This window comes from Pseudozyma hubeiensis (assembly GCF_000403515.1).
Source record: "Pseudozyma hubeiensis SY62 DNA, scaffold: PHS15, whole genome shotgun sequence".
In the NCBI taxonomy this organism is placed as follows: Eukaryota; Fungi; Basidiomycota; class Ustilaginomycetes; order Ustilaginales; family Ustilaginaceae; genus Pseudozyma; species Pseudozyma hubeiensis.
In genome coordinates, this window is record NW_012133797.1 from 118,419 (window position 1) to 141,140 (window position 22,722).

The window sequence follows — 22,722 nt, forward strand, 5'->3', positions numbered from 1 at the left end:
GAGTGACGTGGTCATCCATCTCCCACAATGGCGTCGACCACCCCCACGACGAGCGCCATTGAGACCACGCCGCTGCTCACCGTGGCACACCAACGCTACACCATCCACTCCACTTCGGAAACCCCCTCCTCCTCCTCCCTCGTCGACATTACCAAGTCACGCTACGATCTCGGCACCTTCAAAGGCCGTCTTCTCCACTTTGCCACCGTCACCTCGCCCCTCACGCTGCTCGCTTCCAATGCCGAGCTTCGCGCAGCCCAGGAGCTCGTCTGGTCGTACGAATCACGCTTCCCCACGAACCGCACCACGGGCAGCTTTCTTGTGCCTCAGTCCGAAGCGGCAAAGTACTACAAGGCCAAGCAGCTCGTCGACTCCTCCGTGCACCCCGACACTGGCGAGGTGATCCTGCTGCCGTTCCGAATGGCCGCGTTTGTGCCCACCAACCTGCTTGTCGTCGGTGGGATGCTCATGCCCAACCCCTCGCTCGCCTCGATCATCTTCTGGCAGTGGATCAACCAGTCCCTCAATGTCGCCGTCAACTACTCCAATGCCAACAAATCCGTCCCCATGAACATGAAGGAGGTCGGCATCGCGTACGCTGCCGCCACCACTTCTGCCGTCGGGATCGCCGTCGGCATGTCGCGCGGGGTACCCAAACTTCGCGTTTCACCGGGGATCAAATCCGTGCTCACCAGCTTGGTCCCCTTTGTGTCGGTCGCATCCGCCGGTATCGTCAACATCTCGTGCATGCGCTGGAAGGAGATCAAAGACGGCATCGGCATCTACATCACCGACCCTTCCACAGGCACTCGTACCCACATAGGCGATTCGTCCATCGCCGGCACGCGCGCCGTCTCGATGACCGCCGCCTCGCGCGTCCTCACCAACATCCCCACCTTGATCCTACCCCCGCTCGCATTGCGTGCCCTACAACGCGCCAAGCTCATCCCCACCTCCGGTCCCCTCACCCGCGCCGTAGACCTCGCCATGATCGGAACCTCGCTCCTCATCTTCCTACCCCCCGCAATCGCTACTTTCCCCCAGGTCGCCACCGCCAACCCGAAATCCCTAGAACCGAAATTCCACAACCTCAGAGATCAACATGGAAACCCGATAGATAGGGTCGAGTTCAACAAAGGGTTGTAGAAATGCTCAATCAGTATGTGTGCAGTATCTTTTGGCAAAAACGTATGATCCATTAGGTGCGAAGTGCAAGTGTGTGTGTGCGTGTGCCGCAGATGTGTATTTACATTGTGATCCCACCTCGTGACCGGAGCAGATGGTTTGAGGGAAGATGACGTTCAACTTGCTGTCCAGGAAAAGACGCCGGATAATCCAGGTATATGTGGTTTCTCTCCTTCTTCTCGTCGCACGCAACGAGGCTCTACTTGTTCTTCCTAGACTCCTTCTTGATGACCACACCCTCGTCACCACTGCTGCTATCCGACTCGGCCGACGAACCCAACTCCTCGACCTTCTTGGCCACCGCCTCAGCCTGCTGCTTCTTCTTGGCCGCGAGCTTCTCCTTCTCCTCGGCCGCGACCACCGCCAACAATGGATCATCCTCCATCTTGGGTGCACGGTACGATCCACCTGCACGATCGCAGAAGGTAAAGTACTGACCGTAGTTGCATGTGAAGAACAGATGATGCAGCGTGTGATGCGATGGTCCGTTGATGATCTTTTCCAGTGGCGAGTTGCAGATCATATCCGAGTCGTGGATCAGGATCGACCACAGATTGACAAACACGAACAGGCAGATCGACACCACGCGGTGAAGCGGGAAGACGAAGGGGAAGATGTGGTAGGGCAACGACTGCACGTATCCATCGAGAGGGTGGAAGGCGTGACTGGCAAAAGGCGTGGGCACGAGCCACTTGTGGTGCGGCTTGTGGATGTGCTTGTACAGTCTCGGGTGGTGCTCGATCCTGTGCACCCAGTAGATGAGGAAGTCGGTAAAGACGAGGAAAAGAGGGATAGAGAGGGCGGCGTAGCCCCAACCGTAGTCGGAGATGTTGTTGTAGAGCTTGCTGTGACCACGGACTTCCATCACGAACCATGGCACGGTCAGAAAGTCGAGTGGGAGGAAGGCGTCCATGGAAGCTTTGATCTCGAGCTGCACCTGATTCTTGAGGAAACGCGGGTGCTTCTCCATTTCCTTGTTGAAGATGTACTTGTACGAAAGACCAGCAAAGGAAAAGTAGAGCACGAGGATGCCGATGTAGGTCAGGATGAGCAGAGACACAGTCTGACGGATGATGTTGTCCCTTGGCAACGCCGAGACATGTTTGAGCGCGGACCAGTCGACGTTGTTGCCGCTCAGAGAGGAGGCGACGGCATCCTTGAGCACGGTGTTGGCGAACCAGTTGGAGGGCGATAGCGCCGAGGTGCTAGCGGATGCAGCCCATGTTGCCGCGTCGGAAGACAGACCGAGAAGGGAGGTGAAGTTGCTGCTTGAAACTGAGGAGGTGGAGGCTGCTGATGCCAGTGTGGAAGGGTCGAGAGAGCGTGGCAAGGCGGGCCAAGCTGCTGCCCAGATCTTGTCGAGCGCGTACGTGTCGGCAATCTCGAGGACGAGATCCATCTTGAAGATGAAATGTGGCGTCGGTGGGAGAGTGGTTGCAATCCTTTGGCTTTCTTGGGGCGGGAATTCTAGAACGCCGCTGTATCAAGGCAATGGGAGCGGGACGTGTTGATGATGCCGCTCAAATGAGATAGTGGGAGCGAGGCGCCGATGAGAGATCCGATCCGAACGAATGGATGATGAAGCCGTCGAGCGATCGAATGCGTGTGCAGAGAGTAAGAGAGAGCTTTTGCGAGGACGAGCCTATATTCGGCGCCACCAGATCGGGGCCGTAAAACCAATGTCGTGAGATGGATCTGAAGGTGTGGCAAGGACGTGTCTATGAGACGTCAGACGAACAAATATATCGACCAAAGAGGAGGTGTGATGACGGTGTCACAGGTGGAGAGGTATCGCTAATCAAGGAGCGGCGCCGTCGACAAGTAGGGGAAAAGAAGGATGTGTGGTTGGAAGGTGGTGAGTAGAGAAGGTCGGAAGGCTAAGAGGATAAACCTTGGAAACAACCAGCAGCGCCAACGTTAAAGCCACGCCAGACCAGAAGCCAGCCAGACTCGCCAAAAAAAAAAGAAAAGGTTTCGACGGTGGCGCGAAAGCCGAACGCAACGCACCGCACCGCAACGCACTCAGCACTCTCTCGAGCGAGACACATGCTCGACAAGCACGAGGTGCTGTTGCTGCTGCTGCTTGAGCTTTGCTTGCGCCTCGTCCGACTCCTACCATTAGCAGGCTCAGGATTCAGGCTGCCAAGCAAGTCATGATGCAGCTCAGATGGCCTGACTTGTCACGCTTTGCGTCGACATGCGCTGCGTTGTCACCTGTCTTTTTTACGTTGCGTCGCTGGTGCGTCGTGGACTTACAGCCACTGCAAAGCCTTCATAGTGAGATGCATTGCCACGGAACGACTTTGCCGGACGACAATATCAAGCGCTTGACTCTCTCGTATGGTGTGATGGGCTGCCGTGCTGTGCCGTGTCGCGCTGTAAGGAGATGCAACGACCGACCGAATGCCAGACGCGCTCTTCAAGCACGACTGCAGGCGAGAGATCTTCTTTGCTTCCAACCCACACCGAAATGAAAAGGCGTAGAAAAGAATCAGGCCCTATCTACCACCACGGCGGATCGTCAGAGGACGCGGCGCCCACAGCCAAAATCTGGTGATTCTGGTCGTTTCATCTCTCTCTATCTTTTCGAACTGAGTTCAATTTTCTCGATTTCAGTTGAAATAAACTTCACGTCCAAACAGAGCGCGAGTTTTCAATTTTGCATCCGAGCGACTCTGACCCTGCGCCTCATCTGAGCACGCGCTCGTCGCCACGCACAGGGTCTGCAAGCTTCTTTCCCCCACCTCACCTGGAAGATTTTCAAAACACCTCTCGCCTCTCCCAATTTGCCCCAAGAAACCTTGTTTTTGCGAGAAATTCGTCGAGGAGTGATGTGTCTTGAACACACGAAATGATCGTCGCCCCGACTTTGAAAATTATCAATTTCGAGCGCGTGTTTGCCGTCTTCGCACTACAACTCGGCTTTCCCTAAGCAGGAGCAGTGGGTGCAGAATTTGCATCGCCGAAATGTGCTGCTTGACCAACTCCAGTTTCGGCTTTCCCTTCTCTCGAAAAGACGCAACTCAAGTGTTGGCCTGTGCATCGCAGGCATCCGGCTTTGTACCAACAAAGACCGCGCAATTCGCCGAAACGAAAGAGAAGGCCCATAATCGTCTTTCTGTCATCCGAACGGTCGAGAGAGTCATGTCGAGCACAGGCAGTTCTTAATGACGATCGAGAATAGCAGTATAGACACACGGGCGCGCAAGATGGAGTGGCTCCGAGCCCGAATTCGATGCCAAAGATGAACGCCGTCGACGGCATTCGACTCACGGTAAGCGTGCGTCGCAAGACAGAAGCCGGGCAGTGAAAAAGCGTTGGCCGAGATGAGAAATGGCGAAATCTGATAAAGGTCGAGCATCTGCCGGCGGCAATAACGCGAATTGTATCTCCCGATTGTTTCAAATCGGGTCGTATGGAAGAACTGGACTCCGAGATCTTCGTTCTCCACTTCTTCTTGAGCAGCCTCAGGGTCCTTCGTTCCATCTTGCTGATCTTCGGAATCACCAACGTCCGCCTCGTCTACCAACACCTCTAACTCCCCCTTGCCCCGACATGCCGCACTCTCACCACTCTCACAGCGGTCAATTCTGCTCTCACGCGAGAGACTCCCTCGCTTCCGTCCTGCAACAAGCCCACGATCTCGGTTTCACCCACTTCCACCTCAGCGAGCATGTCCCACGTGCAAACTTCACCGAGCTCTATCCCGAGGAAGTATCGGCGAACATCACCCCCGCTGCGCTCCGCACCACATTCAGCGCATACTTGAAGGAAGCGAGACGCTTGCAAGCGGAGTACACGAACAAGGGTCTGCACGTGTTGGTCGGGTGCGAGACGGAAAACATCACCAGCCCCGGAACGTTGGACTACCTTACCGAGGTGTTGGGAAGCACACCAGAGACCAAGCCGGAGATGATCGGCAAAGGGGTGGTGGACTACATCGTCGGATCGTTGCATCACACACATTCTATCCCCATCGACTTTGACCGCGAAACGTTCGACAGGTCCGTCTCCAGTTTCTCTTCCTCTTCCACCCACGCTGCGCATCTGCAACTCATCGACCAGTACCTCGACGATCAACTCGAAGTGCTTCATCGCCTCAAACCCGAGGTCATCGGCCACTTTGACCTCTTTCGCCTCTTCACACCTTCATTGAAGATTCGAGGCGAGAAGCAGATCTGGAGCAAGGTGGAGCGAAACGTACGCTATGCCGTCGAATACGGTGCACTGTTCGAATGCAACGCTGCGTCTTTCAGGAAAGGGTGGAATACCTCGTATCCTGCAAGAGAGGTGTTGGATCTGATTCAGAGCTTGCAAGGTCGACTTTGTCTATCCGACGATTCGCACGGTGTCCATGCGGTCGGGTTGAACTATCTCAGACTGAAGGAGTATCTCATCGACGCCGGTGTCGACACCATCTGGTATCTCGAGAAGGACGCATCACAATCACCTGCCGGCCAAGACAAGGACGGCCACACGAGGCCGACCCACTTCGCCCGCGGAACAGTCGCCAAGCCGATGGGACCAGAATGGAAAACACATCCCTTCTGGACCACCTTTACCGCCTCTCTCGAGTCTCAGTCATAATCACAGACCCTCTCTCCCTTACCCTGCACATTCGTCAGATACCCCCGTTGAACCCACCTCAACACTCTCGCACACCAGCCTTTTCAGCACAGAGCTTTCTTCTGATTTACAATGCATTGCATCAAACAAATATCACACCATCACTTTCGTCCACCGGCCTTCCCTTTTCTCGGCTGAGGCAGCGTAAACGGCGTCTTGAGCACCATCCTCTTCTCGCCGCCGACCACCGAGCTGGTGCAACCCAAGGTCCTGAACAACTCCCGCAACGTGGCGGGGGGGATGTTGCAGTTGCGGGCCAGCTTGTCGTGGTCCACCGAGAAATTGTCCAGATGCAACGCGAGCGCACACATGTACGCCAGCACCTTGGTCTGGTGGAACGCTGACATGACGGCACGATCCGAGTTGGCCGGCGTCTCGGTGAACGTGGTGAGGATGGCCTTGACGATTCGCTTGTTGGCGTCTTCGCCGTCGAGCTTGAGACTGCTGATGAGTTTGCCCTTTTGGGAGACGGATTTGGGTCGGCTCTGGATGTACCATAGCAGAGACATGTAGTAGGCGATGCGCACCTTGTCCTTGGCGTCCTCCTTGTCCTCGGTGGCGCCGAGAGCTGGCATCATCATGACATCGTCATCACCAGCATTGCCACCAGTGGCAGCCTCGACAGCTTCGTCGTCGTCGTCATCGTCGTCGAAAGTGGTGTGCTTCTTTCCAGCGCTTGCACCCGAAAGATGCGAACTGCGCTGCAAGTTGTCCACCAACCGCGACCAGATCCAAGCGGGAAACTCCTTCGAATAAGGCACGAGCTCCTTGAGCGCCTCGTGATCGCCCACGCTGTCGATGAGCTTCTGTATCGGCAGCGACTTGAAGATGTCCGAGGGGATCAGATCCGTGATGCGATAAGCTTCGGCGGGGTGCTTGGCGTCCAGGTTGGCGGGAGGCATGGGTCGAGATGAAGTGGAGGAAGCGAGCACCTCGTCCAACGACGGAAGCGATGCGAGGTTGTCCTGGATGCCTCCGGTAAAGTCGTCGAGAATCACTTCCATGTTGGCGGTGTCGACCTTCATACGGTCCTGGTTTCGAGCGTTGGCCTTCTGCTTGCGGTTACCGAACGCATCTCCGAGGGCCCTTCGTGCGGCTGTCATCGCTCCGTAGTCGGCGAACGTGCGCGTACTCGAGATGGAAGAGAGCGAGCTGTTGGCCTTGATAGATCTTGCCACCTGGAACGTGGGCACAGCTCGGAGCGTCACCGAGCTGCTCGACGGGTCGTACACGCCGACCATGTATTCGCCCGTGTATCCTCGAACTTCGGAGCTGCTGCCAAATTCGAAGTTGTTGCCGACGTACGCCATCGTGTCGGTCTCGCCTGCAAGCAAGAGCCTTTCATCGACGTGGTTGAAGGATGCGCCAGTCTCGTCGGGCAGACCGTCGGCGCGGTAGAGGCTGAATTTGGTAGACGGAGCGGGCTTGTAGTCGGCGAACGAAGCGAACGCTGCACCGGACTTGCTCAACTCCTTGAAACCTGCTTTGGATGCATCGATCTTGAGCGTGGCTTGACCCTTTCCAGCTTTGCTCTTGGATTTCGACGTGGACGCAGACGACGTGGCTGCTACATCCGACGAAGAAGAAGCCTTCTTGGACTTCTTTGGCGAGGCGGAAGCGTCCGAGGGCTTGGACTTCCTCTTGGCATCCTTGGCAGGAGAATCTGCTTTTGCCATCCTTGACCTGACTGCCGCTGATGGCGCCTGTCGGGGCTGTTTGTTGACGATGAGGGAGATAGTTGTGCGGAGGGAGTGGTTCGGCAAGAGCAACACAAGCAAGAGCAACGAGCGAGTTTGGTCAAAAATTCCACTTTTGCCAATTTTTCTTGACAGAGCTGCACGCCCTAACCAAAAAATTGAGCTCTTCGCATAGCTTGACTATAAATCATGACATAAGCATTTCAAACCATTCAGTCTAACATCAGAATCTTTTTTACTCGCCATCATGCAATCGTATCAAGGCTGGACGATGCTGCGCGATAGCCTAGCAACTGAGACGCTTGAAAATGGGCGAACAACGTTCAAGGTGAGCATCAAGATCGACAAAGGTACAGATCAAGCAGCGAGGATGGGATTCGGGGCAGCTGAGGGGGTCATCTCGCACTCAGTGAGGGTCTTGCGGCTTGGTTGTTCCCTGGATGGGTCTCCCCTTAGATGGACGTGGCGTCTCGCCTGTTGCTCCGTAGGGAAGCCGAAGCGCAGATCCTTCCACTTTAGCGCCAACATCAACAGATCATCTGCGTCTCGTACAACATCATGACTTCTGAAGGCGATAACCACTGCTAGAAGCATCAAGCCTCGTTCTCTGAGGTCGTGATCCCGGGACGCCGGTCCCGATCCAACAAACAGAGTTGTTTCGCTGAGTTTTTCCGTTGCCAGATGACCTGCATCGTACCGTTCTTCCTGCCTTGGATTGGCCGATGATTTGCGCGCGATCTCTCCGTTTAGTTGTCTCGTCCTGGCAGTGCTATGCTAGCCGGTCGAAGTCGATCGCGTTCGCTTTCGAGATGTCCCGCTCAATCACGTCGGTCGAAGCCATGTGAATCTGCTGACGTTCTGCTCACCCGTTGACTCGACCGCTACAGCTTCGATCCAAACTTGATTGGTGGCAACACGGCTGCAGCGTAAGGCCATGGGGTGCATAAACAGGTCCCGACAGAGCAAAGTGAGACATTGCTCTGCTGATCGCTCATCGTGCATGCTTTGCCAATCCTTCGGGAAGTCTTCGCTACCGCCACCCTTGTTGGCAAGGAAAACTGCGGCTCGGCGTGGCATCAGCAAACCTACTCTCTTTCCTTTGAAGTGATTTTCCGCCTGATTGCTTTTCAAACTCCGCAGATCCGTTCCTGCCCGTTCCTTTCCCCGTGGACCTCAGCAACGTGTCGTGATTAGTCCAGACAGTGACTCCATGTGATTCGGCAGCTAATGTACCCCGTAGTGTGCAGCAGAAGTCGGGCTGCGCGTCGTGCAATCGGTTGTCAGGCACTCTTTTCCTGACACGGGAAGCGTGAGAGTCGTGATCGTCCCATTTCCTCTCGGCCAAGTCGTCGTCGCTTAGCAAGAGAACCGAGGTCCTCAGGAACAACGTACGATTGGGTACCAAGCCGTGCATCCCGAGATGCATGGAGCTTCTTCCGCTGCTTTTCGTGGCTGCGAGATGAGCAGGCGGATTCGCACTATCCCCGGATGATATTCCCTGCGGCAGAGCCCTCGCATTGTACGTCTTCGCCGAAGCCTCCTTGCTTGCTCTCCTTGCGCGGTTATCAGCATCCTCGTCCTTATCCTTCTTCTCTCGGCAATTGCTTTCTTCGCCCAGTCTGAACATGTACATATACTCGCAGCCCTCTGAGGAACAATAGCTTGTGCTATCCCCACTTCGACCTTTATCTTCGCACCATTCCTTCTCAACGCAGAACCCTGCTCTGCACCCGGCACGATTCGCCAGAAGCGTAGAACTCACGATGCGCGTCGCACTCTCCACAGCATCCTTCGTGCTGCTTGCAGCTGCAGCTACCTACACATCAGCGAGCCCGTTGAAGAAGCGTCAGGCTTTCCAGCCAGCAGCGTTCGACACGTGGGTCTGGCAGGACGTGAGCGGCACCCAATGTGCCGATGGAAGCTCGACCGGCATTGCCTACAACGCGCACGCCGACTACAACACCAAAGACCTCCTCATCTGGTTCGACTCGGGAGGAGCGTGTAGAGATGCCAACACGTGCTTCTACAACCCCACCGCGTGGAATCTCAACGGCTACACCAACTACACGTTCCAGAACTACGCGAGGCCAGCTCTGGAATCGCAGATCCTCATGACCACACGCGATCCTTCCAGGAACAACCCGTGGGCCAACTCTCACATGCTCTTCGTACCCTACTGCACGGGTGACATTCACGGTGGGAACAACGTCATCACGTACCCGAACGCCCCGCGCCCGATCTACCACAAGGGCTACACCAATTTCCAAAGCATCGTTTCACTGGCTTCGAGCTCGGTTCCTTGGATTGAAAACATTTACGTTGCAGGAAGCAGCGCTGGTTGCTATGGCGCCGTGATCAACTACGTCGCTGTCCGACAGGCTTGGCCGTCCGCAACGGTGCATCTCGTCGCCGACTCGTGTGAGGGCGTCCCCGGATTCCTCGACGCCATACCGAGCTGGAACCTGTATCAACCTTCAGGAAACAGCTGTCCGGATTGCGTCCAGGGCCAGTTCAACTCGATCGTTCCCGCTCTCGCACAGGCCAACCCGCGCAGCAGATTCGCGGCCATCTCGTACACCGTCGACGACTTCCTCCCTTACTACATGGGTACCTCTTTGTCGGATTTCGCCGCCCTCATCAAGCAGTACTTCATCAACATCACCAACACCGCAGGTAACATGGCAAAAACCTTCTCCGTCAGCGGACAAGCTCACGGTGTCTTCATTCGTGATACACCTGGTTCGTCGACGGATAGTGCACTAGCAGCTTGGCTCGCAAGCATGAAGAACCTCGGTTCTAATTTCACGTCTCAGTCGGTGTAAGCGATTGGGCAGGATATGATCCATTATACCAACGGCTTTGTACACATAGACTATTATACCACTGGCATTGTCCATATAGACTTTTAGAGGGACGCAATTATCAGCACAATTGATTATCGTTTGCGCACGTCAAGCAAAGGTGCTTTGCTGTCAAATCTTCCATCGTCAGGTGTCTGAATGAATCTTGATGGCTGAGCTGTTGCGTGCCTGTTGGGATGCAACCGTGGTGGAGACGTTTCTTCATTGCCCCGCGGATATGGCTGGACGGGTCCAAAGCCGGGAGCAGTGTCTAGACTGTCCTCGATCAAGGTAAGGATGTTCAACGCAGTCGACCACACCATCAGGACAAGCTTTGCTCGGACCACTTGAATAACGTAGACCTCAGCCTCTCTGATGCGTATCTGACGCCCATGTGAGAGGAAGCTCGCTTCGGGGTGTCAAGGCTTCTCCATATGCGAACCTAGGATGATGAGGGGGCGGCCTCGGTTCTCGCGAACAATTCCGACGTTCCTTAGAACGTGTTCTGTAGCAGAGCCTTTGATCCACCTGTTCTATCGAGTCTGGCGAGAGACGGTGAGGCTAAGATCACTGACGATAAGTAGAGGAAAGAGTCTAGTTCTTGCCACGGTAGCCGGTCCAGCGCTTTCATCCGTGGTACTTCACCGACTCATCCATTCAGCCTCAAACGTACGTGTTTGAACCTTCTACACTCCTCGGCATATGGTGTTCCGCTTCATTTCTGACACTCCTATGGCTACGGATTGACGTAAAAGGTCGGAAGGTACGCTTCGATCGACTTCTTGGACTTTGAAGTTAGGCATCAAGATGCCATGGTCTTCTTGCCGCCCAAGCAGACGCGTTCGTTAAGCTCTGAATGTTGCTCTCAATTGCTCAGCGAGCTGTCTGCATTTGTGTATCGATTCGAGATGGTGAATGACTCGATACTTCATGCCAAGATGTGGCAGAGTCAGAGGGTCAGTCAAGCAATCGATGGTGATCCAGTCACATCGCCGTTGACGACGTCAAACAGGACATCGGGCTGATCGGGGATCAATCGGCGATCATCTGTCGGTAGCTGAGATCTCAGTGCCGCATTCTCATCCGCCATGCTAATCATTATGTTTGGTGAGAACCTGTCGTACTTCCTCGGTACGGTGATCGCTTTCGATCACCACGACCCGAGTCGATGTTCTCACAAGCTTAGATCTGTGCGTCATGAGGATCCTGCGGAGAAGGATTCCCCAAAATCGTGCATATCAAACCATCCGTCACCGTTCCTGAAAGGGGCGCTCGCTCACGGCGGTGGGGCAACCACTGTAGCAACGCTGATGTGAGCAGGCAAAAGCGATCCAGCGAACGAGCACATTTCGGGGTAAAGTGGTAGTTGCGTACCTCCTTGGTCTTGGCAGGTGTTGACATCGTGTCGCGTAGATCAGAAAAATCACTCTGAGCCGCTTGGCTTGAAGATCTCTTGCAGGGCTTTGCAGCATAGCTCGTACTGCATGCAGTGCTCCCCTCGTTTTTCTTGGCTACATGCAGCATTGTCGAGCCTGCTCGGCGAATACCTCTCCGCCCTCGAGTACACGTCTGCTAAGCGAATACGCTTCTGACGAGTTCATCGTTCGCCGAGCAGACTGGCTTAAGGTACAACCCCGAAGAGAGTCTGCCAACTCTATACCAACGCGCCATCTTTGGCGTGCCATAACAGTTCGCCTCGATACATATGCGGCTCTGCACAGCATTCACACTGACTGCAGCGAGGCCGCTTGCTGCATGGGCGGTGCCCTACAGGGACAAGCAGAGGGACAGCGTTAAAAAAGGCTGGAACCGTCGAAGCTGTGCCTGTACCGCGTAGAGTGAGCTGCGGAGCTCGAAACGGCTTGAAAAGCAGCGTCGGGGCGCGAAAAGTTGATGAGCACCAAAAAACTCAAACCTTGCTCTAACGAGAACGATCCCAGAGGCACGAGCTCATGATCCGCCGAGCGATCTACTCCCGTTCACGACGTAGACGCAACATCGAGATTGACGCTGTAGCGGATAGATTGCAAGTATCGGACAGATCACAAGTCGTTGTTGAAACAATTCCGGCGTGATGGGAACGGCGGCAGGGTTTGGCCGAGTGGTGGCATTCGATGTCTCGCACTCCAACACTGACAGGTCTCAGGTCATTTCCAGAAGTGCATAGAGAAACATCAGACATCAGACATCGTTTCAATGCCGATAAAGGTACTGCAGCAGATGTCTCGGCGTTCGCATGTCTGGCGCTTGCTCTTTCGTTTCAATCGCCTGCAGACGCAGCCAAAGAGACTCGAGCGATCAAGATGTTGCCGTCTGGGACTTTGGGATAGGAGATCGATTCGGCCTCTGGCGCAAGCGACTCTTTTTGCTCATACCTGCGAGAAAGGCTGTCAGCGTGCAAAATCCTCCTCGGTCAAGCCCTCTAGAGTGGCTCGGGTCTTCCGGCTTCGGTGCTTATTGTCAACACTGACACGGCTGATCTTTGCACTAAGTTATAGAGCAGATCAGTGTGCCGATGCGATCATATTAATAATACGCTCGTTAGCTGATCTCCAAGTTCAATTGCTAGTTCGATTCATGTTCTCGACCCTGTCCCACCTTAGCGAAGGGTCTCCTGCAAGCCAGGCTCGTGTAAGAGAAACACAGCCCCATCCCGATCCGACGAAGAGGGTGACCCGCGAGATTTGGGCGTCGTCGGTGCGTCAAAGTCTAAAATTCAATAGAACATGTGCCTTGGCGCTCACTGAATTCATGCTGAGCGCTGGCATAGCCGCCCGGCAATTCGTCTGCATCTGTAGAAGATTTCGTGCCTAAAAAGATAGGCTTGAGCCGAGAGGTGGGCGTAACCGAAGAACTCGAGCGGACTCCATTTCGACCATCAATCGAACCTCAACTCTCTCTCCAGTTTGTAGTCAATTGATCGACTTGATTACACTGGTTCATGCTGGAAAGGTAGTCGGCCTGATGTATCCGCTTAGGGCGTCACTTGACTCGGCGAACGGTACCGAGGCATGGCTGAGTCGAGATAGGCTAAGCTTGCTCGAGATCTTTGCCTAAGCGAACGAGCCTAGCGTTCTGGAAAGCTGCAGCGAGCAACAGCTGACGGGGATCCATTCTGTGATATCCGCGCCGGAGACGCCAATGCCTGCTTTGATCGTCTCCGCAGCCGGACTCAGCCCTCCGTGAGCGTCCGGTTTTTGTAATTTGGCCAAGATCTTCGTATTTGTTGCAGAGTCGTGATCAGGTAAATCTCTTTGGTCACGGATACTCAGCGGGAGAGGCTAGGTGATTGCCGATGCCCAGCTGTAGCGCATCTTCGCATCGAGAATAGTCGAAATCGATCTGCCGCTTTGTCAGAATCCCGTCGGATACAGTCGTCTCTGGAACTACGTTAGCGATAGAGCCATTGCGGCGACGAAGGAAGATTTACTGCAATTGAAGGACACGAAGGTGGATGTGCAAGGAGACAGGCCGAGCCAAGATGGGAACGGCATCGCGTATAGATGCACGTCTATGAATGCGTACCGACAGATGTCTCACATTGCCGCTTAGTTCGAACGCCAAGCTCAAGCCGAAGCCAGGCTAGTGGAGCCGATCTTGCCCCGTGTGTCGCGCGCGCGCCTGCCTCTCTCTCTCTTTGCCTCTCGTCACCGCAAGATAGTGTCCTCCACCATCCTGTGAGTGCGAGGTCATATCGACACCCGATAGGCATTGATGCCACCTCAGAAAGCTCGCTTGTGACCGCGTTCAAATCGAGGGTCTCGACGATCCACTTCAGCCTGAACAAGGCGCGAAAGGCAACAAAGGCAAGCCACGAATCGCGCTTGCTGCTGACAGGGCTTCGAAATGTTTCATGCCTGCTGCTGTACACCTCTTCAAGCCACCACATCGCTATCAATTTGACCTTGGTTGTCATATTGTCGTGTTTGCCCGAGCCTGAGTTGATGCTGATTGTTGCGGATGGCCGCCTAGGTGCCATCGAGACTTCCTCAATCATGAATGATACCAATTTGTCCGCTCAGCAAAGTACAAGCTTGCGCCCCAGCTGCCATTGGGTCTGAGTTGGCTCCCCGTCCCGATTACATGGAGTACGGCATATCCACCGCGTTGCATGAGTTCGCTTCTTCTGGGACTGCAGCCAGAAGGGTCTCAGCCGCGCTCACGCACATGCACTTTGTGCGCTTCCTTGCATGTCCTCCCATCTTCGACGTCTTCCGTTCGCTGACAGCCTGCTCCACGTCTGATACATGGAGCACTCGGTCAACGGAAGCGGCCGACGTATTATGTAAAGAGGAGAAACAGAAGCTCTCAGAGCAGCGGTGAAGGGAAAAACGTGTCCCATCTGAGACACACCATATCCAGGCGAAACCTGATCTTGCGTATGGCCGTCAATCGTGCGACGGCACTCGAGATCAATCGGCGTCCGCTTTGCCCCTTGCTGTCGGTTTGTCTCGCGTGTGTTCGTTGGAGCTGTCAACCCTGACCGCTTTGCTTTTGACCTCCCTAGCCGCCTGGCTTCCGCAATTAGCCGCCACCAAGTCTCCTTTGTATCGTTCGGGTTTCGGTACAAGGTCCAGCTGGGCTCAATCGTGTGATTCTCCTCTACAATTTGAACGCCATGCTCATCTCAACTTTGCCCCGCAGCAAGTGAAATGCCAAAGAGACCTTTTCTTTCGCCGGCACGGCCAACCTCGCCAGAATTCGGGCTCGATTGCGCGACTCGCCGAGTATATGTCTCGCTCCCGCATACGCGGTCGCAAGACGGTGCTGACATTCATCCTGACAGTGTTTCCGCCCGAAGACTAGCCGCAGTGCACGTAATGCTCCCGTCGGTCTTGGCTGTCCACGATGCGAACGATCGCCGACATAAAGTCCGAACGATCGACTAATGTCGAGCAACATGCGCCTCGAGCTGGGAAGTCAATCCCGAATGTCGATCGTGTCGCTCATTTTAGCTCGCAAAATCCTATGGCGCTCGACGCCGCTACGTAGACCGATCCGGCCAGACGGTAGCACGAAAATGGAACGAGCCAAATGCAGAATGCAGAGCGAAAATCAGAAAAAAGTGCTCGCCCTCTGGTAGCGAATCAGCAGGGGCTTTGCATTCCCAATCTGTACCTGAGCGGCGCTGCACTGTCCATCTTTTCTGTGATTTCTCATATTCTGCCCTTGCTGAGGATTATTGACAGTGTGACAGTCCCGAAACTCTTGAGCAGACGCGCTACGTGCCGTAAGCCTCATCATTTCAGTATTCCGCATTTCGCCATTTTAGGCTTTTTTTGTGCGCCGTTCTGAAATTCAGAATTTTTTTCAGCACCCGATGCAGATTTTTTTTTGATGCTCCGATCTAGGATAAAGGCAGTGAGGGCTAGAAGTACTCGACCTGATTCAACAGGCGAAACGAGCGAAGTGAAAGAAGAATAAATGAATAAAAAGTATTTGGGACATCATTTCGCTGAGGAGGCGACCTTTTTTCGGTTTTTTCAGCTGATGTGTGTCATTCATTCGGCTGTATCCGTCCTCGCTACAGATTGGCATTCACCCGGTTCAGCAGCTGTGGTCATGTCATACGATCGACAGGACAAGCCCGCGACTGATCTTGTAGCTGTGTAGCATCCTCACCGCCCCTCCTTCGCTCTGCTTTCGGCTTTTCTAGAATCAATGCGGCTGCATACACGGTAGACCCTGTGCTCGGGCAAGTGTGGCCGCGGCGAAACTGACTACAGAGACTAGTTGGAGATACTGTTCGTCAAGCTTCAGCTGCCGCTGCTGCTGCTTGCTGCTGCCGCCGCTGCTTCGAATTATGCGACCATGTCTCACATCTGCTCTTCGCCTGGCTTCCACGCCAACGGCTTCTTTGGCATGTCTTGCTTTCCTGCCGTCCGCTACCCTGGCTGTGCAGCTCCCCCCTCTCAGGAAGTGGCCGGAAGCAATTCCTGCTGCTGCGCACTTCGTGGAGGTCCATGGTGACCTCTCTCTCCATCCGTCTTCTCGTCTGCCCCTCTGTTCCCTTGAAGCGTACCTCGTCCCTTCCATGCCCGGATGTGGCTTCCATCTCGGACGCATACAGTCGCGCATACAGTCGCCCTGCTGCATTCCCCTTGACGACGCTGCCGTCATCATCGCCGTCGTTGCTGCTGCTGCTGTAGCACTTCTTCGAGCGTGGGCGCCCTCGCTGTCGTCCTGATCCGGATGATCTGCTGCTCCACCAGCGGCTGCATTCTTGCCTCTGCGTCCTGTTCCGCCTCGCTCTCGATTGCACCCTTCTCTTGCTGATCGACACCGCCTGCATCCTTGCTTCCTGTCTGTCCTTCGTTCCCCACCTCGATTCCCAATCCGTCGATCCATCCCCTCATCGCGCAGCGCTTCATCCTCTGCAGCTCACTCGCAGATCCACGCGGAGCTTCGATTGCAAGTCGGCGTCATTTACCTCTTCCGGGAGATCAACCTCACCAAGCCGACACCGTACACCTGGCCGACGCATCCATTCCTTCCATCTCCGAGCGCAGGACGCCTCAGGTTCCACCTCATACAGCGGTCCAGGAGGTGTGGTATGCTGACGACGGGCAGCGATTCGCCTGCTTCTCCGCAGTGTCTCTCTTGCTTCTGCGCCGGTTCCAGTCTCGCCTGTCATTCTCTCCTTCCGTTACTGCCTCCAAGACAGCAGCGTGCATCTGAATCACCCGCCCTGCTTTGTACTCCTCCGGTGTCTTATCTAGCGGTGTCTCTCCTGCGGTTTCTGTTTCCCATCCCCCCCTTTCTTGACTCACCCTACAATTCGGTCGTTCCTTACTTTGCTACCACCACCTTCATACTTGTCTCAGCTTGACGTCCCCGCTCATTCATTCGACGTTTTCAACCCAGTGAGCACATCACTGTGACCTCACCTAGCACCTCCCGTCGTCGGGCACCCTCCAGCGCGACAAAATAGATATTATCACCTAGAGTCTGATACATTCACCATGTCGGGAGCTGCTTCCACCAACCCTGCTCTAAGCTTCAGCCCGGCCGGTCCTTCGAGCTTCCAATCTCCTGACCCATCCTCGAGCTCGGCGGGCTATACAACCACTTCTGTCGGCGGCTTCCCTGCTAGCTTCGGTCGAGTCAAGCCCGAGACTTCGACATACGGCTACGACGAACAAGCGCCGCGTTCTCAACAGCACGGCAACTACACGCACGACCTCGGCGGCGCCGGCACTTTGGCTCAGACCCAGGCTCTTGGCGGATTTCACCCAACCACGTCGCAGCACTATGCTGGACAGGGCCACTTTGGAGCACACGTACGACACCAATCGCTCAACTCGGGCGTAAGTCAGCTTGCGCTTGGCGGTTCCAGCGATGCCTACTCGTTTGGCGACGTCAACGCGAACCAATACAACAACTACAACTTGGTCCCAGCTCAGAGGTCACCTTCTGGGCGTTCGTCGGGCCTTGTTTCCGAAACCTCGCCAACGCGAAGCCGCTTCGCTTCTGCCGGCTACAATGACCCTCGCACCATTGTCAATCGACCACCGCCTCGGCCCGTCGGTCTGGGCGTCTCTTTGGCATCCGGAAGCAGCGATGAGTCGGCCCCCAAGATCGAGAGTGGTTCACCCAGATCGCTGAAGCGTTCGGCTGACCCGATGGAGGAGCTCCGGGGCTCTTCCGACCACTCGCAGCTACGACGTCCCGCGTCGTTCCCTGTTCTGGGCACCGGCGCTGCCAACGTGTACGGTCGCCCGATGGGTCAAGATGCCCGAAGTGCACAGAGCGTTGGACGCCGCACTGGTCGCGGTGGAATGGGCGTACCTGGTCAGCTGACGCCGGGTCGCTCAAACGTCGTGCTCCCTGGGCTCGGCGCTGGCTTCTACGATGCCGATGACCGTCGCGAGTCGCTCAACTCCAACACGACTCTGCAATCACCGCTCAGCGGTCACAACGGATCTGGGTCGTCCGACGAGCTGGGTTTGGGCGGTGGGCTCCCGCAGCTCATGCGCGCCACGCAGATTCAAGGATCGATCACACCGGCGCCCATGGTAGTACCGAACGATCCCATGTACAGCCCACCCGGCGGCAGCGGCGGAGGTGCTCCGCGCGCCAAGCTCGAGCTGCACGGCAACCTCACCGAGATGGCAGTGGGCTGGTCGCACGACGAATGGCGCAGCGGCCGTCGACTGGTACAGTTCTGGAGGCGTCAGGAAGGCACGACGATCCATGCCACCTTCCGACCCATCCTGCCTTCGCAGTACGTGCCCAACAGCATCGTCATCTCGTGCATCTTCCGCGAGGACAAGAACGAGTGCTTTGTCACTTCGGTAGACACCATCTACCTGCTCGAAGCGCTGGTCGCCAGCCGCTTCACGGTAGAGGAGAAGAACCGCATCCGACGAAACCTGGAGGGTTTCCGTCCGATCACGGTCAGCAAGAACAAGCGCGAATGCGAACGTTTCTTCAAGCTGATCATGGGCTTCCCGAACCCGAAGCCACGCAACATCGAAAAGGATGTCAAGGTGTTCCCATGGAAGGTGCTCGCCTCTGCGCTGTGCAAGATCATCGGCAAGTACAGCGCCTCGTACGACGGCGCTCCGCCGGTGCTCGCCGATCTTGGGCCCGATACTCAGTTTGGAGGCGCGATGGGCGCAGGCCCCATGTCGTCGGTGGACCTTTCGGGCGGTCACTACCGCGATGCGAGCTATCCAGGAGCTTCTCCGTCTGTCAAGGACACGCGTCTTCCCGACTCATCGTCGTTCGACTATGATCGTTCCGCCAGCGCTGCAGGCATGTACGGCGTACCGAACACCTATGGTGGAAACGCGTGGAATATGGGCGGCCAGGGGATGGCTTTCAGTGCTCCAGGTGGCACGGGCGGCTACACTGGCCCTACGGGCAACGTTGGGTTTGGCAGCGGGGGTGGCGGTGGATCGCACAGTCACACGCACAGCGCGAGCAGCTACGATGGCTTTGGCGCTGCAGGAAGCTTGGCAGCTGGTTCGGGCGGTGTCAATCTGTACGGAGGACAGCAGACGGACGGCTATGGAGCGACTGCAGCACCTCCAGCCCACAGTCAAGGACAAGGCACCAGCACGCTGGCTGCTGCAGCTGGCGACTACTACTCCTCCGAACGTCGGTGAACCGTTCGCCTGGCAATCTTTCTTTCACTCTGGTCCTGTATTATTTGCTCTGAATTACCTGTATTCTCTAATGGCTACTGTCTCAGATACACATCATAGATGCATTCTTACCGTAAAACTTATTGTGTGGTGAGGTTAGGTTGGGTGTGGTCGCAATGGTGTCTTGTGGGTGCATTGGATTGCCTCGGCGCGGCGAGATGCTGCAGGGCAGATCGACAGCGACCTCGCTTATGGCTTCGGAAGCAGAAGACAGCGGGGAGCACGCGTCTGCGGGTCGGCAGTGTTTCGCGAGGTGTGCTGCTGCGTAGGCCAAAATGGAAGCTTGGGTTGCAGCGATGGATGGTCCGACCGTGAACTAGGTTTAATTGTTGTATTGATGGCGACAAAAGTTTACAGACTTAGAAGAGTATGCGAGGGTGAGGAACGGGCAAAAGCTGCAAGGCGATACTGGATGGCCTGGGTTGTCCGCGGTAATGCATTTTTAAGCGATGCGCACCGTGCGCTGTCAACTTTTTTTACCCCGCACTGACGCTGGAAACCCGCCTCGGACATACTGCAACACGGAAACCATCGACCGACGTCTACACTACTCCAACATCATTACCACAGCTATCGTTGATACGATTCATCTCAGAGCCAATCCAATCATGTCATCAGCTCCGTTCACGAACCCTTTCGACAGCGCCGGCTTCACCTCTTCGCACGTCTCCGTCCCTGCACCCACCAACGATCCCGACGTCTCGGTATCGATCTTCTACCGTCACTTCAAACCATCACCTTCGTCATCCACCGCTCGACCACTTCTACTGCTGCATGGATATCCACAGACGCACGTGATATGGTCGGACGTAGCACCGCTGCTCGCAGCCACTGGCAAATGGGAGATCGTCATCCCGGACAATCGTGGAGTCGGTAAAAGCTCTGCGCCGCCACCCAAGAGCGATGGTGTCAAGTACTCCAGATACTCCAAACGAGAGATGGCGAGGGATATGATCGAGCTGATGCAGAGCTTGGGTCATGACAAGTTCTGGGTGGTTGCGCACGATCGTGGTGCGAGGGTGGCTCATAGGTTGGGATTGGATTGGCCGGAAAAGTTGAACAAGCTGATCATGTTGGATATTGCCCCGACTGTGAGTTGTGTCCAACCCGTTCACTCTCACTGCATCGCTCCTTTTCACTGACTTGCAGCTTCATTCTGGATGGTGATGCAGCTGGACATGTATCAAACAACCGACTACCGATTCGCGACCTACTACTACCACTGGTTCTTCCTCCTCCAACCCACCATCGCCGAGACGTTCATCTCCTCTAACCCTTCCGTCTACCTCTCCTCTGGAATCCGTTACGCCACATCTCCCCCCTGCTCCACCACCGTGTCCGACTGGAGAACGTCCGAGTACCTCGCGAACCTCTCCCAACCAGCCTCAGTCTTGGCAATGTGCGAAGACTATCGTGCCAGCGCACCGCTCAACGCACCGGATCTGGAGCTGGACCGACAAGATAGGGAGAGGGGCAGGAAGATTCGGTGTGAGGTGGCGGTGTTGTGGGGGAAAAAGGGTGTGATCGAGATGATGTACGGTGGGGCGGTGGACATGTGGAAGAAGTGTGTGGAGGGCGGGAAGGTGGAAGGGAAGGGTGTGGATTGTGGACATTTTGTTCCCGAGGAGGCGCCACAGGTGGTGTTGGAGGAGATTGAGAGGTTCTTTAGCTGATCAAATGGTACCGACAGAGAGAGCGAGAGACAAACGTACAGCCATCTCAGATATGGAGACGTAGGACTAGCAACTTGTTTGTAAGCATTAAAGGTGAAAGATCGCAACGTAGAATTGCGATGCGAGTATGATCATGACCAGAGCAATCGTTTGTAAGAACGCTTGCTTCCTATGGCTGATCTCGCGGACGACAGGTACGAGAAGGCGATGCGACCGATCTGGTGCGGAATGTGCGTCGCCATGGATGCTGAAGCTTGGCCTCGACGAGCACGTGCTGATTGGCTATCTCACGTGTCACGGCACGAAGCCAAGCCCATCATTTGTCGTGCGCCTGTCTGATTATGTGGCTGGGCGCGTTTCTGAAAGGACTGAAGGCAGGCAGCAGGCGCTGATCTATCGGGAGCTCCGCTGCAGACACCTCTACCGTCGTCGTTGGTAGCGTTTCGCTGGACGTGTGGGCCACCATCGCGGCCGCTTCGGTCTGCACTGCTATATATACCAGAATCCTTGACCTGATGATGTGATTTTCCATCCTAAGCGCCCGAGCCCTCAATAGTACTCCTGTTGACGCATCACGACAGTGTCATCTCCCCCGGCTTCTTCCTCCCCGCTCCCATTCGCGCCGTAATAGTACCCACCCGCACCATTCGCAGCATCTGCACCGTATCCCATGGCCATCTCCATACCGTATGCATCCGCACCAGCCGCTGCCATTGCCTCTGCCTCGGCCATCTCGGCCTGTTCCTGCACCGTAGCCCACACGGAAGCTTTATACAGAGTGAGCACCAACCCCATCTTGCGTTCGAGCACGCGAAGTTGTGTGAGCAGGTTGGCGTGCGCAGAGGACGACGAGAGGAGCGTGGAGAGCGCCGCGACCTGTGAAGAGACCAAGCGAGGAGGGAAACGAGCAGGTGAGTGAAATGTGAGACTAGGAAGAATGAAAGGAGGATGCAGTTGTGCTTACGCGTCGAATGGTGTCAGCTAGGCGAGCATATTCGCCCAACAGCTCCTGCTCGTGTTCGGAGAGAGAGCGGTGACCGGCGTACGGGTTGATGTAGGGTTTGGGCGCGGTGGGCAGCGCAGCGACCTGGTCGAGGACTTCTTGGATGGTGGCCATTGTTGCAGCGATGTGACAATCGTGAGGGTTGGTAGAGATGGTGGAGATAGTGGTGGTGTTGACGAGCAGAGAAGAGGTTCTTGTGCAAACCAACACTCGAGACGAGAACAAGAAACACTGCTCAAGTGCCGAGTGAGGACGCGTCTCTCCCTGTTGATTTCGCTTTTGGCTCCGATTTCCTAAAAGCGCGTCGAGGAAAGTTGCGAGTCTCACAAAATGGCACAAAATCAAAGTTCCGCGGCTCAAGAAAAAGGCACAGTGGAGGAGCACAAGCCAAATACAGGCGACTTGCTGCAGCTGCGTTCGAGGACCCTTTCTCGCTGCAATGTGATCAACAGCAACCAACGATTGGACCAATACCTTCTCTACCACTACTCTGATCGAACACAGATGTCCCTGAAGCTGACGTAGAGCTTCGCACGCCAGTCTTGACCG

At 55.5% G+C, this 22,722-nt stretch overlaps 9 protein-coding genes across 9 annotated transcripts; 5 read left to right on the plus strand and 4 right to left on the minus strand.

Annotated features, from left to right (window-relative positions):
* Positions 1-27: 27 nt before the first annotated feature.
* Positions 28-1,146, plus strand: PHSY_001256 (transport protein; the record flags this gene model as incomplete). The annotated part of the gene is made up of 1 exon (XM_012331888.1): positions 28-1,146. The coding sequence occupies one exon, from the start codon at positions 28-30 to the stop codon at positions 1,144-1,146; it is 1,119 nt and encodes a 372-aa protein (XP_012187278.1).
* A 238-nt stretch (positions 1,147-1,384) lies between these two features.
* On the minus strand, positions 1,385-2,584 carry PHSY_001257 (C-5 sterol desaturase; the record flags this gene model as incomplete). The annotated part of the gene is made up of 1 exon (XM_012331889.1): positions 1,385-2,584. One exon carries the CDS (start codon positions 2,582-2,584, stop codon positions 1,385-1,387), a length of 1,200 nt encoding a protein of 399 aa, XP_012187279.1.
* A 1,934-nt stretch (positions 2,585-4,518) lies between these two features.
* Positions 4,519-5,772, plus strand: PHSY_001258 (hypothetical protein; the record flags this gene model as incomplete). The annotated part of the gene is made up of 1 exon (XM_012331890.1): positions 4,519-5,772. One exon carries the CDS (start codon positions 4,519-4,521, stop codon positions 5,770-5,772), a length of 1,254 nt encoding a protein of 417 aa, XP_012187280.1.
* Positions 5,773-5,912: 140 nt separating this feature from the next.
* Positions 5,913-7,487, minus strand: PHSY_001259 (hypothetical protein; the record flags this gene model as incomplete). The annotated part of the gene is made up of 1 exon (XM_012331891.1): positions 5,913-7,487. One exon carries the CDS (start codon positions 7,485-7,487, stop codon positions 5,913-5,915), a length of 1,575 nt encoding a protein of 524 aa, XP_012187281.1.
* A 1,784-nt stretch (positions 7,488-9,271) lies between these two features.
* On the plus strand, positions 9,272-10,330 carry PHSY_001260 (glutamate synthase; the record flags this gene model as incomplete). Its single annotated transcript, XM_012331892.1, has 1 exon — positions 9,272-10,330. One exon carries the CDS (start codon positions 9,272-9,274, stop codon positions 10,328-10,330), a length of 1,059 nt encoding a protein of 352 aa, XP_012187282.1.
* Positions 10,331-16,467: 6,137 nt separating this feature from the next.
* Positions 16,468-16,719, minus strand: PHSY_001261 (oligopeptide transporter; the record flags this gene model as incomplete). The annotated part of the gene is made up of 1 exon (XM_012331893.1): positions 16,468-16,719. The coding sequence occupies one exon, from the start codon at positions 16,717-16,719 to the stop codon at positions 16,468-16,470; it is 252 nt and encodes an 83-aa protein (XP_012187283.1).
* Positions 16,720-17,310: 591 nt separating this feature from the next.
* Positions 17,311-19,458, plus strand: PHSY_001262 (hypothetical protein; the record flags this gene model as incomplete). Its single annotated transcript, XM_012331894.1, has 1 exon — positions 17,311-19,458. One exon carries the CDS (start codon positions 17,311-17,313, stop codon positions 19,456-19,458), a length of 2,148 nt encoding a protein of 715 aa, XP_012187284.1.
* Positions 19,459-19,946: 488 nt separating this feature from the next.
* On the plus strand, positions 19,947-21,609 carry PHSY_001263 (epoxide hydrolase; the record flags this gene model as incomplete). The annotated part of the gene is made up of 3 exons (XM_012331895.1): positions 19,947-20,588; positions 20,670-21,036; positions 21,365-21,609. 3 exons carry the CDS (start codon positions 19,947-19,949, stop codon positions 21,607-21,609), a joined length of 1,254 nt encoding a protein of 417 aa, XP_012187285.1.
* A 110-nt stretch (positions 21,610-21,719) lies between these two features.
* On the minus strand, positions 21,720-22,287 carry PHSY_001264 (hypothetical protein; the record flags this gene model as incomplete). The annotated part of the gene is made up of 2 exons (XM_012331896.1): positions 21,720-22,046; positions 22,135-22,287. The coding sequence occupies 2 exons, from the start codon at positions 22,285-22,287 to the stop codon at positions 21,720-21,722; spliced, it is 480 nt and encodes a 159-aa protein (XP_012187286.1).
* Between the last annotated feature and the right edge of the window lie 435 nt (positions 22,288-22,722).